General features: G+C 53.2%; 1 protein-coding gene across 1 annotated transcript; it reads right to left on the reverse strand.

The window, feature by feature from the left end:
• Positions 1–4684: 4684 nt before the first annotated feature.
• On the reverse strand, positions 4685–12300 carry LOC142025282 (butyrophilin subfamily 1 member A1-like). Its single transcript, XM_075017907.1, has 10 exons — positions 12214–12300; positions 11385–11732; positions 10330–10611; positions 9994–10095; positions 9715–9771; positions 8865–8891; positions 7929–7955; positions 6611–6631; positions 6433–6459; positions 4685–5367 (listed from the first exon to the last, which is right to left on the reverse strand). Exons 1-10 carry the CDS (start codon positions 12281–12283, stop codon positions 4685–4687), a joined length of 1644 nt encoding a protein of 547 aa, XP_074874008.1. The 5' UTR covers positions 12284–12300.
• Positions 12301–16125: the final 3825 nt, after the last annotated feature.

Raw genomic sequence — 16125 nt, forward strand, 5'->3', positions numbered from 1 at the left:
TAGCCAGGTGCCTGGTGAGATTCACTCGAGCGCCAAAGCAAGCCGGGTGCCGGGCTCCTGTTGGCAGGCAATGAGATTTGGGCACACCCGTCAGCCACACGCGGTGCCCGTCTGCAGTGCCGGGCTCCTGTTGGCAGGCAATGAGATTTGGGCCCACCCGTCAGCCACACGCGGTGCCCGTCTGCAGTGCCGGACTCCTGTTGGCAGGCAATGAGATTTGGGCACACCCGTCAGCCACACGCGGTGCCCGTCTGCAGTGCTGGACTCCTGTTGGCAGGCAATGAGATCTGGGCCCACCCGTCAGCCACACGCGGTGCCCGTCTGCAGTGCCGGGCTCCTGTTGGCAGGCAATGAGATTTGGGCACACCCGTCAGCCACACGCGGTGCCCGTCTGCAGTGCCGGGCTCCTGTTGGCAGGCAATGAGATTTGGGCACACCCGTCAGCCACACGCGGTGCCCGTCTGCAGTGCCGGGCTCCTGTTGGCAGGCAATGAGATTTGGGCCCACCCGTCAGCCACACGCGGTGCCCGTCTGCAGTGCCGGGCTCCTGTTGGCAGGCAATGAGATTTGGGCACACCCGTCAGCCACACGCGGTGCCCGTCTGCAGTGCCGGGCTCCTGTTGGCAGGCAATGAGATCTGGGCACACCCGTCAGCCACACGCGGTGCCCGTCTGCAGTGCCGGGCTCCTGTTGGCAGGCAATGAGATTTGGGCACACCCATCAGCCACACGCGGTGCCCGTCTGCAGTGCCGGGCTCCTGTTGGCAGGCAATGAGATTTGGGCACACCCGTCAGCCACACGCGGTGCCCGTCTGCAGTGCCGGGCTCCTGTTGGCAGGCAATGAGATTTGGGCCCACCCGTCAGCCACACGCGGTGCCCGTCTGCAGTGCCGGGCTCCTGTTGGCAGGCAATGAGATTTGGGCACACCCATCAGCCACACGCGGTGCCCGTCTGCAGTGCCGGGCTCCTGTTGGCAGGCAATGAGATTTGGGCCCACCCGTCAGCCACACGCGGTGCCCATCTGTAGTGCCGGGCTCCTGTTGGCAGGCAATGAGATTTGGGCACACCCGTCAGCCACACGCGGTGCCCGTCTGCAGTGCCGGGCTCCTGTTGGCAGGCAATGAGATTTGGGCACACCCGTCAGCCACACGCGGTGCCCGTCTGCAGTGCCGGGCTCCTGAATCTGGTTCCAAGTGCTGAAGGGCTCAGAGCAGTTAGGGAATGGCAGCTCCTGCTCCATGCCTAGCACAGCCAGGCAACCCCATGTCCCTTACCCGGCTGTGTGATCCGGGCCCTGCCCAAGCGCTGGGTGGGCACAGCTGGGGCAGTGGCTGCGCGTCGCCCGAGGAGCTCTCAGCTGTCCCCTCGGGTCCATAGGCTGTTCATTCCAGGGGGGCAGCGCTGTCCAACCCCCGGGCATCAGGAGAGCTCCCTCCCTGTCTGCTGCTCTCTCCCAGAGGCACTTGATACAGCCAGTCCCCACCTGTAGAGCCCCCTCCCCAGGTGATGGGCGCTGAGCTCTAGCGCTAACAATGCTGCCTCAGAGCTTACAAAACACAAACTCTGTCACGGATGGTGATAGGGCTTGGTGTGAGAGACGACGACTGGACTTGATGACCTCTTGAGGTCCCTTCCAGTTCTAGGATATCATGTGAAGTCTCCAGTTCTGTGCCACCCTCCTACCCCAGTATAGAAAGGATATGGATGCATTGGAGAGGCTCCAGCACAGGGCAACAAAATGATTAGGGGACTGGAGCACACGACCTGGGAGGAGAGGCTGAGGGATTTGGGTTTATATAGTCTACAGAAGAGAAAAATGAGGGGGATTTGATAGCAGCCTTCAAATACCCGAAGGGGGGTTACAAAGAGGATGGAGAGAAACTCTTCTCAGTGGTGACAGATGGCAGAACAAGGAGCAATGGTTTGGAGTTACAGAGGGAGAGGTGTAGGTTGGATATCAGGAAAAACTACTTCCCCAGGAGGGTGGTGAAGCACTGGAAAGAGTTACCAAGAGAAGTGGTGGAATCTCTATCCCTGGAGGTTGTTAAGTTCTGGCTTGGCAAAGTCCTGGCTGGGATGGTTTAGTTAGGTTTGGTCCTGCTTTGGGCAGGGGGCTGGATGCGATGAGCTCCTGAGGTCCCTTCCAGCCATAGGATTCTCTGATGTGAACCATTTGATCCAGGTCACAGCAAAAGAGCTTCTAACAAGGGAGGAGAAGATATAAAAGCGTGAGAATGAACATCTGAGGGACAAGGACTGAATTGTGCGAAGTGAAGGTCCCAGTCTGGAAGTCTGCATATAAAAACCTGCTGAAGCCAAGGCAGCTTGAGCCAAAATTAACTGTTACCCATGAAGGAGAACTCAGATTCATTTGCAGTCCTCTGGAAGCCCTCAGCTTGCAGAGTATTGCAGATTTACAGAAATCCTTCTCACTGTACCTGTATCATCCTTAATTCATACTCCAGCTTTGGAAATTTTAAAAATGATCTCCAGTCACCCTTGGGACAGACACAACTGAATAATACGGCTGTTCTCAATGTGTATTAGAACTATACCAGGGAAAGAGATGTGAATAAGGTTGCTGTCTGACAGTCTCATCCAGAAAGTCACATCAGACACAATGTCTTTAAACTGGAATTTTACTGGAGACAGTTTATAGGTGATTGCAATCATTGAAATACACTGTAATTCATGGTAATGTAAGTATATCGTTAGTAACTATGGAATCACTATTGAAATGGTAAAGATACAATGATAGGTGCAGTCAATAACTAGAATATGAGAGAAGTGTACAAATGTGCTGAAAACAGCCTCCCCACCACTCTGGCCAAGTGCCCCCCTCTCGCCGATCACACAGTCCTTTCCAAAAGCACCTGTGGGCAAAACCAAGTCAGAGCCTAGAGCAAACAGTCTGTTCCTCCCTCAGTACTCCAGCCTCCTTAAGACAATTTCCAGCAGCGTCTGAACTTCCCCATGCCCTCCTCCCACAAGAAGCTTCTGCAGCTTCATTTCTGCTCCCTGTGACCCCTGCCAGCCCTGCACGAGTCCAGAGGAGGCTGGGCAAGGCAGCAGGTTCAGCCTGAGTGTGAGACTATCACAACCCAGTCTGACACACGGAGGGCCCAGTCCTGTCACCCTCTCACACGGCCTGAGGCTGGCAGGCACATTGTGTGCATGTCTGCAATGGGAGTGCTGCAGTGAGGTCTTTCCCCTCTGCATCCCCTGACCATTGTGTATGGAATTTCCTACACGTAACGGTCATGCTAATGCAGTTTCCTCCAGTCAGCATAGTCAACCATAAATGGAGTCTGGTCGAAGTGCAATCATGAATCGCTGGTGTTTTACTTCGGGTTCGAGGGGAGGAAACATCAGCTTGTTCCCCAAGTAGAAGCAGAGACATAACACAGAGCAGGAGCAGCCACAGCTGGACTCTCAAAAACGAGAAGTCCTGTGGCATCTTGTAGACTTGAAAAATTATCTGGAACTTGTCTCTCCTCCCACTCCCACAGACGGAAGAAGAAAAGCAAACACCAAAACCCAAGATCTGAAATACTGCCCATTGAATCCTCTTCCTTAAGGCAAAAAGAATCATGAGATGCTCAGAACTCGACTCCTGAGGGGCTTTTGGAGGCTGACTTGGGTTACAGGGATCCCAGGGCCAGGAAATACAATGAGGGAAACATTTCCCCACTTTCCCTGGGGGTCAAGGATCTTTGTGGGCACGGCATTTCAAGGGGGTCCAGAGGTGTCACTCTGAACACTTTGAACTGCTGCAGCAGCACTGCTGTGGCTGTGTGTCGGTTGGGGAGGAGCGGAGGAGATGTGGCACTGTGATCTGAACAGTGCTGTGAGCCAAGTGCTATAAGTTCAACTGCTTCCTCCCTAGGCTCCGCTCCTTCTAAAGTCTAGAGCCAGAACTTCTTCCCACCTTGCCCTATGGCCTGCAGCTCCTCTTGCTGCTGCTGGGTTCCCTCATTATATTTCCTGGCCCTGGGATCCCCATAACAAAAGTCAGCTCCAAAATCCCCTCGGGAGTCAAGTTCTGAGCGTTTTTCTCTCTACACGCGCCGGGCGCTATTTCGAAGTTAACTTCGACGTTAGGCGGCGAGACGTCGAAGTCGCTAACCCCATGAGGGGATCGGAATAGCGCCCTACTTCGACGTTCAACGTCGAAGTAGGGACCGTGTAGACGATCCGCGTCCCGCAACGTCGAAATTGTGGGGTCCGCCATGGCAGCCATCAGCTGGGGGGTTGAGAGACGCTGTCTCTCCAGCCCGTGCGGGGCTCTATGGTCACCGTGTGCAGGAGCCCTTAGCCCAGGGCTTCTGGCTGCTGCTGCTGCAGCTGGGGATTCATGCTGCATGCACAGGGTCTGCAACTCCTTGTCGGCTCTGTGTATCTTGTGCTGTTTAGTGCAAGTGTGTCTGGGAGGGGCCCTTTAAGGGAGCGGCTGGCTGTTGAGTCCGCCCTGTGACCCTGTCTGCAGCTGTGCCTGGCACCCTTATTTCGATGTGTGCTACTGTGGCGTGTAGATGTTCCCTTGCTGCGCCTATTTCGATGTGGTGCTGCGCAACGTCGATGTTGAACATCGACGTTGCCAGCCCTGGAGGACGTGTAGACGTTATTCATCGAAATAGCCTATTTCGATGTCGCCACATCGAAATAGGCTACTTCGATGTAGGCTTCACGTGTAGATGTAGCCAGGAGGTGCTGTGCTATTTCCTTTCGCTTCCTTGTCCCCTTGTATTGTTGTTTTCTGCCCTACACTAACAGTCCCACTCTTCATTAATTTCTGGGGGAAATCCCAGTCGCTGGGGGGACAGATGCTGAGGGGTTCCCCCTGAGCCCCTTCTGCAGCACGACCAGGGCAGAGGAATGGGAACAATCTCTCAGAATTTCCCACAGGAATCTCCAGGATAAGGGCCATGGAACCGACACTATAAAACAAGAGATTCCTCGCTTCTAGGTCCAGATACAGCCCAATCACTGTCGGCTTCACAGCCCAGCTCTGGATCACAGTGTCAGCTTCCCTAGGGTGATACTGCCCCTCAGATCTCCCCAGAGCCCAGCACCCCTGCTCAAGGGGTCTTGTCAGTCGATTATATTTCAGTTTGTCCCTCACAGTCTCACTCACTACCCCCAACTCCCAGTCTGGGCTGTGCCCCACCTCCACCTCCCAGTACCACCTGCACACCCCACCCTCCCCACCAGGATCCCTCCTGGCCACAAACCCCTCCCTCCCCACAGCGATCAGGAAGTCAGTGGGGGGATCTCGCCCCATGGAAGGAGGGTCATGCCAGACTCTTCTGCCAACCACACATACGGTGATTTCACGGTGTTTACAGTTCCGATCCAAGGTGACGCGAACTAGGGAGAGAAACCAGAACAGCCCCATTAGCTACAGGTCAGCCCAGGACCCCATGATCACACAAGAGCCTGTGGGAGGGCTCGGCTCATCCAGTCACTCCCTGCCATAAATGCTGCCTGGGCATCTTGGCACCGGCCCCTCATCTCTGCCCTGTTGTGTGATGTGTAGGGGTGGGGGTGGGGATTTGAGCTGCCCATGTCCTTGGCATATCCACCCAAATCCCAGTGCGGTGAGAAGGGCAGATGGCCGCCCAACTCAGCCCCGGGTGTCTGCACTGGCTGTGGGGGAGCTGGAGCAGGCATGAATTTGGCTGCCTGTGTCTCACTCCAGACACAGCCCTGTGTCCAGTTGCTCCTGAGTCCCCTGCTCTGTGGGGCTGTGACCCACAGGGCTGATCCCCTGGGGGCTGGAGGAGGCAGAAGTGTCAGCGCAGGATGGAGCGGCAGGCAGGTGGTGGCTGCTCAGGCCTGTGCCTTGGCAGGACCGGTCGGTAAATAGCTCGGGGTGTGGTGGGACTCCAGTGTTACACACTGCGGGGACTAATGAAACTGGCCCCAATGGCATAAATCTGGCCATGGGCTCCAAGGATCTCCAAGGTTGTGGCTGGTGCTGGAGCTGGTGGAGAGAGGGGAGGAGGTGGAGATGGGGACTGGGTTTGCAGCCTCTCATTGCTGCTGTTGAGGGTCTGATCCTGAGAGGTGTTCAGCTCCCAGTGTGGGTGCGTAGGGAGCTCAGGGGACTGAAGACTCTGCAGGCCTGAGTGGGGCCATTAGGGGAGCTGATGGGGTGGGGATGGGCCATTGCAGAAGGGCCAGTGGGAGATGGGGTAAGGGACCAGGACTCACGGAGGGATGGATTGTGAGGGAGTTCCTGGGGAAGAGACTTACAGCTCGGGACAGCCTGTCAGGGGCCATTTCTTACATTCAGCCCCACTGCTCTGCAGCCAACACCTGCCCTGCCCTGCCAGCCCCAGGGGGACCCTACACCTCTGACAGCTCAGCTACATACACCAATACCACTAATCCCACTGCGGTGTCTGCCCAGGCCCTCATGGCCCGACTCACCCATGTAGCTCCGAGCCCGCCTGAAAGCTGCAAGGGAAGAGAAATAAACGTGGTCAGAGCCAGCAAACATAACAGGGAACTTGTTCCCGCAGGCGCTGCCGTGCTGGGCGAGGGGGTGACTGGCAGCTAGAAAGGAACCGAACAACATGAAAAATGGCGTAAAAATCCATCCTCTTACCTAGCTGTTCAAATGCCTTGTCTGAAAAGGAAGGAGACAGAGTTATTCCCTGTTGTTTAGGCAGAGGGCTCAGGTCCGAGGGCTGCTCGGTGATTGTGTGATTTCTTTACCTAGAGTTCATGTGCTCACACTGCTGCAGAAGAAATGTCTTTCTTTCATGATGTGAGACACAGGCCCTTTCACCCCCGAGACTTGAAATCTCTCTTAATACAGGTTGATCCTCTCTTGGCCGGCACCCTCAGAACCTGACCAGTGCCGGATGAGAGAATTTGCCAGACCATGGGAGGTCAGTATCATCTATCAGCACAACCAACACTTCTGCTGCTTACTGGGCTCTTAGAAGGCATTTGGGGTAAATTACAGTTAAGGAACAGCACAGAACACTGAGAGCCAGGACTGGTGGCTGGAAACAAACTTTATGGGACCACAGGAAACTTGGCCACAGCCATGATAAGTGGTCACCCATCTAACTAAAATCATGCCGGATTATGGATGTTGCCAGATGAGAGAGTTCTGGATTAGAGAGGTTCAACCAGCTCTCAGGTATATCTTTATTCTCTCTGTTAGGATCAGGGACTGGAGGAAATGCTGCACTCAGTGATACTGTGACTCCACAATAACTTCATGTCCCTCACTAGGGCACATCTGGATTTACACAAGCATCACCCAGACTAGAATTCACCCCTGTGAGAAGCTGCTCTTTGGCTGTGATGGCTCCAAACAGATCGGGGAATTTCTGAAGGACACGGGTGGCGTACAAATCAGGCTGGGATTTGCAAAGCATCAAACCTTGATGGAAGATGTGTGACTAGATCCGTACAGCTCTGACATTCTCAACTCTTATGCCCAAACAGAATTACTAATCACCCTTCGGAGGATCAAAGTTACACACTCCTGCTGGAACCAGAGGATAGCTGGACCTGCAGATGATTGGAACTCAGAGCTGGGTTCTGGTTTTGACTTGGAAAAATGAGCCTGCATTTGTTCTCTTGCTCATCTCCATGTTCTAGGGAGTGGCCCAGCAGAGCCTGCAGTCGTCTATAGACTGTGGCAGGCTCCCTCCTGAGCATCAGAGCATTGTGAGTAGCACTGGATTGTCAAAGGCTGGGAGACGCCTGTCTGCCTAGCCAGTCATGAGAGCATGGAGCCCTGTGTCAGCAAAGAGATCATGGTGCTGCCATGGAATGGGGATGACTCTAATGTGACTCAGATTTTGGGCTGAACTGTTCACTCAGCTCTGCCCAGTGGTGTTGGTGCTTCTGGGTCCACACAGCACCCTGTGTGGCTGGGATTCACTATGGGAAGGTGAGAGTCTTACCACGGCTGTCGCGAAGATCCTGGGACGCTAGGGAGAGAGGAAAAAGAGACCATTGTGAATTCAGCATGGTTGTTCCAGACACAGAGACATGGGGCCCTTCTAAACTTTGTGCTCATCTGCTGTACAGGTGGGAATGAATTTCCCAGTTTGGGCAGGAAGATGAGCAATAGCTCTGCCCAAGTCTGTGCACTAAAAGTAGCGCTGGAGCCCACGGTAGAAGCACAGACTCCTATGGCTGGAAGAGACCTCAGGAGGTCACACTTGGAGTACTGTGTCCAGTTCTGGGCCCTCCAATAGAGAAAGGATGCGGACACATTGGAGAAGGTGCAGTGAAGGGCAACCAAGATGATTAGGAGGCTGAAGCGCATGACCTATGAGGAGAGGCTGAGGGATCTGGGCTTATTTAGTTTGCAGAAGAGAAGAGTGAGGGGCGATTTAATAGCAGCCTTCAACTTCCTGAAAGGGGCCTCTGAAGAGGAGAGGGAGACACTGTTTGCAGTAGTGACCCATGGCAGAACAAGGAGCAATGGTCTCAAGTTACAGTGTGGAGGTCCAGGTTGGATATTAGGAAAGATTATTTCACTGGGGGCGGTGAAGCACTGGAATGCATTCCCAAGAGAGGTGGAACCTCCATCCCTAGAGGTTTTTAAGTCCTGGCTTGACATAGTCCTGGCTGGGATGATTTAGTTGGGGTTGGTCCTGCTTTGAGCAGGGAGCTGTACTGGATGCCCTGCTGAGGTCCCTTCCAGCCCCAGGATTCTGTGGTTCCATGGTCCTGCCAGGCCATGCTGAAATGTGAGCTGCAAACGCTGCCAGGTATGTTTATTTCCAGGGCAGAGGGAGATGATGAATGTGACTACGTTCCACACAGCGCACGTACTGACTGTTCTATCTCGTTAGCACTGGCACACACTGACCAGGGCTTTAGCCAAGTACCTGTTTCCAAGACCTTCTTCTCATTCTCTGCAATGGGAAAGAGAAAAGCGTTAGGCCCCAGAGAGAGACACTGTGCGGTGCTGCACACTCCCTAACGACCGAGGTCACCCACAGCCCCGCGTGCAGGAAACAGCAGGTGTGTTAGGTGGTTAGTGACACGCACCAACTTTCAGGGGACCTGGGGAATTTCTCACTCAGCCCTTTTCTACATGCACACTCGCAGCAGTAGTGGCTGGAGCCCTGGGCTCTCTAAATGGCCTCTGGAGCACGGTGCGGCACGTTCTGAGCAGTTCTCACAGCTGGCTGGAGGGTGGTGGGTCCTGCATGGTGGGCTCCAGGCCAGTTATCCCCCGCTTCACCCTGTCCATCCGAGCCTCTGCCCCTTCTGGGAACATGAAGCGCCAGCACCACCTCTTCCCCCTGCCACTTTGCTCTGTGTCTGTCAGCTTTCCTGGTCCTGGGCATTCAACAGCCACAGGAACGGAGTCACTTCCCAGAGCGGCATTGACCTGGCCCTGTCATTTCCTTTCAGAAGAAAGAGCCACTGAGCAATGGCCCAGAGTTAGAGGCACCAAATCTGACCCAGAGCTGTCAATGCAAACCCATCTCCCCACCACACCCACCCGCAGGGAATCTCACAAGTCTGGAGCCTTTGGTAGCCACTGCAAAATACAGATTTGCCAACTTCCTATGATCAGGGTGTGCAAGAACACGGTGGAGGTGCGGAATTGCTAGGCAGAGACTTCCTGGCTCCATCCCCTTCACTCCAAGGGGCTCACAGGTAACACTGAGCAGTCACAGAGCTCACACATCTCAACAGACAGAGTAAGCAACACAACAGGAGACCTACCAAGTAAGCGCTGAGCTTCCTCTTTAGCGCGTTTCTTCTCAGAGGCCTTTCGCTTCGCTGTGGGGCAGAGAATCAGACCTTGCCGTGAGATAGGGAAGAAGAGGAACCACTGAGCAATTCACTAATACAGGCGCAGCCGGGAACACCAGCGTTTTTGTGTTTGTTCATTTCCTTAAGCAAGCCCGAGGGAAATATCCAATCAATAAGACACTCCCGTATCCCAGCCTCAGTGCCCGCTAGGACCAGGGTCTACACATGCCAATAACACAGTCCCATTACCTGTGTATCCAAGATACGCACAAGCCCCAGCAGCAACGAGAACCAGAGTGAACAACACCCAGAATGCAGCCAGCCAGCGAGACGCATGGGGGAAGACGTCACCTGGCAAACAGTGCAACGTGTATGGGTTGTGAGTTGTAATTGTTACACGTTCCTAACTTGGGATACAGAAACATTACACGCATACCAATTGGACAACCACATTCAGTAAATCATAACCAAGAGCATCCATGGAGGTTCTACAGCGGCACCACTGGCGGCAGCGACAACTTAGCCGCCTTGAAGCCAGACAGCCCTAATAACACGTCACACACAGGGGGCAGGAAGGGAACTCACTGGAGAGGTGAATGGCCGATTGTCGCTCGGTCTGCAGCAGGGCATTCCGCACTACACAGCTGATGTCTCTGTTGTCGTCTTCTGTGACTGTGATATGACTCACAACACTGTACAGTTTCTCTCTGTCCTGAGCCCTGTTGGTCACGCTCTTCATTTTCAGGTTCTGCCCATTCTTCCCAACCCACTGGAGCTGGGGTTCAGGGAACCAGCCTGAGGATCTACAGGTCAGACCGATCCCCTGTTCCCGGGGGCCCAGCACGTCAATGAACACTGGAGCTACAGCTGCAGGCAGAGACAGAGAGTAGGTGTGTCAGGGAATCGTGTCTTGGACAGCACCGTGTGATTGACTGGAAAGCTCCATTCTCTTGTGTGCAGCCTCCCTGGGATTCCACCAACTGGGGAAATTAAATAATACCATCTTGCATTGCCACAGACGGGAAGGACAGGGAATGCTCAGGGGAGGGGATGGACTAACATCCAGAGCCATGGGGCCCATGGATGAAGGCCTCTCCCTCCCTCCCTCCCTGCCTCCCACTGCCTCCTGCATATTGCAAAGCAGCTGTTCTCCAATGTGCAGAAGGTGCTGGGAGGAACGGGGAGAAGCAGGAGGTGGCACATTAAGGGGACAGGGTGGAAAGAGTTGGGGCAGGAAGGGACACTGAGGAAGGGCAGAATTATGAGGCAGGGTCTGCACCTGAGCAGGAAGGGGCTGGGGGGGTCTGCAAATATTTTAAACCCAAAAGGTGATCCTCGAGTCCCTAAGCTTAGAGAACTGCTGAGCTAGTGTGTCTGCAACTACAGAGCCAGGTGCTAGGACTGTGCCTTGCGGGTAAATGAGCCTGGCTAGGTGCCTTTGCCATGAAACCCTGCTTTGGTCTCTCTTTATGAGTACTGCTGAGGTCTGATGAATGAGCAGGCTGCACTGTCTCCTGGTAATGGTGACACTGGAGCTCCAAGAACAGAATCACTCGGCAGCTGGCACTGCCCCAGCAGCCTGGCCAGTTACTGAGTCAATGACATCCCAGCTTTGGATGCCTGTGAGCGCTGTGCCTCACCTGACACCCGTAGCTCAGTGGCGGCTTCCAGGCTCCACTCCAGGTTCCTCGCAAAGCACCGGTATTGCCCATCATCCACCACTCGGAGCTGTTTCAGCTTCAGGGAGACGTTCCCGCTGTGGAACTCCTGCGGGAACAGCTCTGTTCTGGTCTGGTAACCGTCCCCTGGCAGGTTCTGGGCACCCTCGTTCATGTACTCATGAACCACAATAAATTCTGGGTCTGTTTTCCTCCACTGCACGTCCATGCTGGGCAGCCCGGCCGGGGGCGAGAGCTGGCAGGGTAACACCACGTCCTGGCCAACAATCCCCACCACGGGGTCTGGAGAGCCAGAGAGTGAGAACGTCTCTGAGGGGGATAAAAACAAAAAGAGGAGCACCGTGAATGAGAGGAAAGGAGGGAGGTTGGTGCTGAGCCGGGGCCCAGCCGTTACATACGCACAGAGCAGGGCATTGCTGAGGGCAGCAAAATTCCCTCAGTCGTGCAGAGCAGAAGGTTCCCAAGCCTAAGTCATGCAGCTCAATTGAGTTACTCTCAGTGTGGGTACAGCCCTGTTCATCCTAATGGGAACTGCCCCCTGCCCTATCCCTCAGGAGGTGGGTGACTTGCTGTGAAATCTGACAGTCCTGCCAGCCAGAGCCTGGAAACATCCCAGTCACCTCATGTCATCCCCACCCCACAGACTCCTGGGCCTGGACTTTTTTCTCTGAAGAGCTGAAGAGGTCGGGGTTGCGGGGGTGTCACTGGACCTCAGATGCCCCTACCCCACCTCCGCAGGGGGCAGCGCACATGGGAACAGGGAGGGAAATAATTGGGATTCAAATGTTACCAGCGAGAGAACACGGCGCCAGGAGGAGGATCCCCAGGCTGCACACACAGAGCCACCATTGTATCGCCATGGGGACATCTCGAGCAGGGACCTGTAAGAAGAGAGCAGGGAGGGTTCACACCTCCTCAGACAGCATGAGGGGCTGGCACTGCAGGGAACGTGCCCCATCCATGCTCTGACCTGACCCAGTCTGCTCCCAGGCAGAGCGTCTCCTCAGAGGCAGGAGGGGATTTCACCCCTTCCAGGCTGCTCTGTCCCCCGCCTGGAGCTTACACCACTGGGCATGAATCCATCCTCCATTTTCTTCCCTTGAAAGTTCTCTCAAAGCTTCCGTTTCCCATAGCCATCTCCACCTCAGTTCAAGTGTGCACATTTTTAATATACAAGACAGCGCCTTCTCCCTGTTTACCTTGTCTATCCTTCCTGGATAAGCTGTACCCTTCTATTCCTGCAATGAGAATGGCAATACTGCAACCTCCGTACAATAACCTCGTGCCCCCCCCTAATCTGAAAGAAAACAAAGAGTTGGGCTTGTTTAGTTTAGAAAAGAGAAGACTTACAGGGGACACGATAGCGGTTTTCAAGTACCTAAGGAGGGAGAAAAATTGTTCTCCTTGGCCTCTGAGGACAGGACAAGGAGTAATGGGCTTTAAACTGCAGCAAGGAAGGTTTAGGTTGGACATTAGGAATAACTTCCTAATTGTCAGGGGGTTAAACACTGGAATAAATTGCCTAGGGAGGTTGTGGACTCTCCATCACTGGAGATATTCAGGAGCAGGTTAGATAGACACCTATCAGGGATGGTCTAGAAAGTACTTGGTCCTGCCGGGAGGGCAGGGGACTGGACTCGATGACCTGTCGAGGTCCCTTCCAGTTCTAGTGTTCTATGATTCTATGTCCTCTTTTGTGTCAGGGCCCCTCCAGTTACACCACCATGAAATTTCAGATTCACATAGCTGAGATTATGACATTTACAATTTTTAAAATGTGATGACCATGAAATTGATCATAATGGACTGTCGATTTGCTTAGGGTCCTGATTATTTCACTTTATCTTTTTCCTCCTCTGCCTCTATGGCTGCTCTGTACAATTCAAACCGGTGCTGGAATTTCTTGCAGTTCTCTGCGATATTAACAATGAAGACGACTATTAAAAAAATCCAGACATTTATCAATAACTGCCTCTGTAAACTCCTCCAGATCCACTGGCCACACACCACCAACAACCAAGGCCTGTGGCAACTGACTCACCAACTTCCCCTCGAAGAAGAAATCAGGAAGAGAAAATGGCGATGGATTGGACTTAACCTCAGAAAAGCAGCCACCACCATCACAAAACAAGACTTCAGTTGGAACGCACATGGGAAAAGGAAAAGAGGGAGCCCAAGAAACACCTGGTGTAGCAACCTGAAGGCAGACACTAAAAAGACAGAATACACCTGGTCAGAACTGTAAAAGATCGCCCACGATAGGGGATGCTGGTGCTCCATGATGCAGGAGTGGAAGAGGCTCTCTGCAATATTGCCTGACAGTCACAGATTGGATGACGATTACAACACATCCATGTTTGACTTTCTTCCCTTCCAAAACCAATGAGGCTACTATTGTGGTCATCACACATACAGAAAATCTGTTGTTTCTTCTCTGTTTGCTGCTCCACCTACTCCCCTTGCTGCTCTGCTTTCAGTTTCAAACACAGGAGTTAACCTCCAAGTGACTGCTGCAGTTTCTTCCTCAGTCTGCACATCTGGCATCATTGAACCACAAACCGGCGAATGTGAAAAGAATAAAAGCTTTACTAAAAACAGCCTGGAGAGCGTCCATGTGGAAGTGCTGGGCAGAGCTACACTGTGTTCTGCACTGTGGTGCCCAGGGGCTTGCCCAAAATTCTTGTAATTATACTAGCAAGAAGTCCTGTGGCACCTTAGAGACTAACAGAGATTTTGGAGCATCAGCTTTCGTGGGTAAAGACCCGCTTCAGCAGATGCGTGAGTCATGAGAGTCTCTGATATTTATAACACTGTCCCTCATGAGGGAGCCTCTCTAAATGATACGCTACAACAGGGATTCTCAGACTTCATGGCATAGTGATCCTCTTGACAACAAAAATCATTTCACAACCTCAGGAAGGGGGACCGAAGCCTACCTCCACCCAAGCCCCACTGCCCCTGGGGGCAAAGCTGAAGCTCAAGGACTTCACCCCAGGAATGGGGTCTTCAACCTGAGCCCTGGACACTGGAGCTCAGGCTACAGCCCCAGGTCCCAGCAAGTCTAAGCCAGCTCTGGTGACCCCATTCAAAGAGGGTCATGACTCACTTCACAGTCCTGACCCACAGTTTGAGAACCGCTGCTCTACAACCACAGCCCTGATGCTGCAGGAGGTAATAGATGCAAGGGGAGAAATCACTGTTGATGCCCCAAGCCTTCTGGAGGCAGAAGGGGCCCATGTGCTGGCCTGTCTCTCTGGAACTGGCCACTGTTACTGCTGTGGGGCAGGTCTTTGGGGGCTCCATAGGGACAGCCTAGAGCCCTGCACTGCATTAATCCATCCGCACCCTCGGCACAGCTCACAGCTCCTGTGGGCCAGGAAGGGATTGGAATCTGGAGCCAATCCAACTGTGCTCTGTCATCATTGCATCTCCTGCCCAGCCCCAGAGCAAAGGGTGAAGTTAGGTTTCTGGGCTGTTTTTGCTACCAGTACACCTATGTGCAAGGTAGGGGTATGACAGACAGAGCTCGGGCGTGGCAGGTGCTGGGCATTCCGGAAGGCTGGGGACAATGGGGATCTTTTGTCCGACCAATTTTCTTTTCATTCTAAAGTTTTCCTGAAACCTGCTAATATTTTTATACAATGACTTAAAATGGTTTAAACAAAGAATGGAAATTCATTTAAAGGCACGTGCAATCAATATGATTTTTTTTTTCAGTTCAGTTCTTAGTCTTTTTCTCCTTACATTCCAAACATTTTTTTTTCATTTTGATTTTCTTAGGCTGGAATCAAAATGAATTTTTTTTTTTTTTTTTTTTTTTGCTGTGAATCATTTTACTGAACATTTTTGGAGAAAATATCCATGTACTTTTTAAGCCAGGTTTTCATTACAAACACTAGTGACTAAACATTCCTAACCAGCTCTAACCACTAGCCTCTTTGCAGGGCTCTTGTTCAGTCCAGTAACACCGGGTAAAATACTAAAAGAGCTCTTAAGTCCCACTGCCTTTCAGTAGGAGTTAAAGGTCAGATCCACATCAGGACAGAGCAATTAAGCGTGAGCTGATGGCCTGATGCCCTACAAGGTCTGAAAGCTGACACATTATGGAATACTTCACACCCCTCTAGCCAGCACAGACCAGGCCAGTGCGTTCAGGGTGTGGTGCTGGGTGAACACATGTTCTAACACAATGTAATGTCCCCTGGAGATACAGCTTGAAAGGATCCGAGCTCAGCTGCACCTCATGCCAGACTGGGAGCTCTGTGGGGCAGACACAGTCTCTATGTGCAGCCCAGGCACAATGGGGCCCAGATCTCAGTCAGGATCTGTGCATCACCTGGCATAATTGGGGCCACAGCTTGGCTGGGGACTGTGCCGTATCTGGCACAATGGGAACCCAGATCTCAGCCGGGGCCTCAGGGTGCCACAGTACTACACATATCAGCAAGGGAGGCATCTTCCATTTAGAACTGTGAGTCAGTCCACCCCCCTGCCCCACACTTCTGGCCTGATGTAATGGAGTGGGGGGAGTGCATGTGTGAGTCAGGCTGGGTGTCTAAGGCAAGCAGCAGCTCCCAGTGGCTAAGGATGACCCTGGGGCTACAACTGGCAGGTAACACCTCTGACTGAACAAAGAGCAGGGAGGAGCTGAGCTGGGGTTTTGAATCAGGGGCGGCAGTTAGAGGCTAGGAAAAGGGAGAGC

This window comes from Carettochelys insculpta, chromosome 22 (assembly GCF_033958435.1).
Source record: "Carettochelys insculpta isolate YL-2023 chromosome 22, ASM3395843v1, whole genome shotgun sequence".
Taxonomy (NCBI): Eukaryota; Metazoa; Chordata; order Testudines; family Carettochelyidae; genus Carettochelys; species Carettochelys insculpta.

Excerpts from the sequence above, each read along its gene's own strand:
- LOC142025282 (XM_075017907.1), bottom strand. The coding sequence starts at position 12,283 with ATGGCGATACAATGGTGGCTCTGTGTGTGCAGCCTGGGGATCCTCCTC. Across the intron at positions 10,096-10,329 it reads ATCGGCCATTCACCTCTCCA|GTGACGTCTTCCCCCATGCG; the intron begins GTGAGTTCCCTT and ends ACTGTTTGCCAG. Across the intron at positions 6,460-6,610 it reads CAAGGCATTTGAACAGCTAG|CTTTCAGGCGGGCTCGGAGC; the intron begins GTAAGAGGATGG and ends CTTCCCTTGCAG.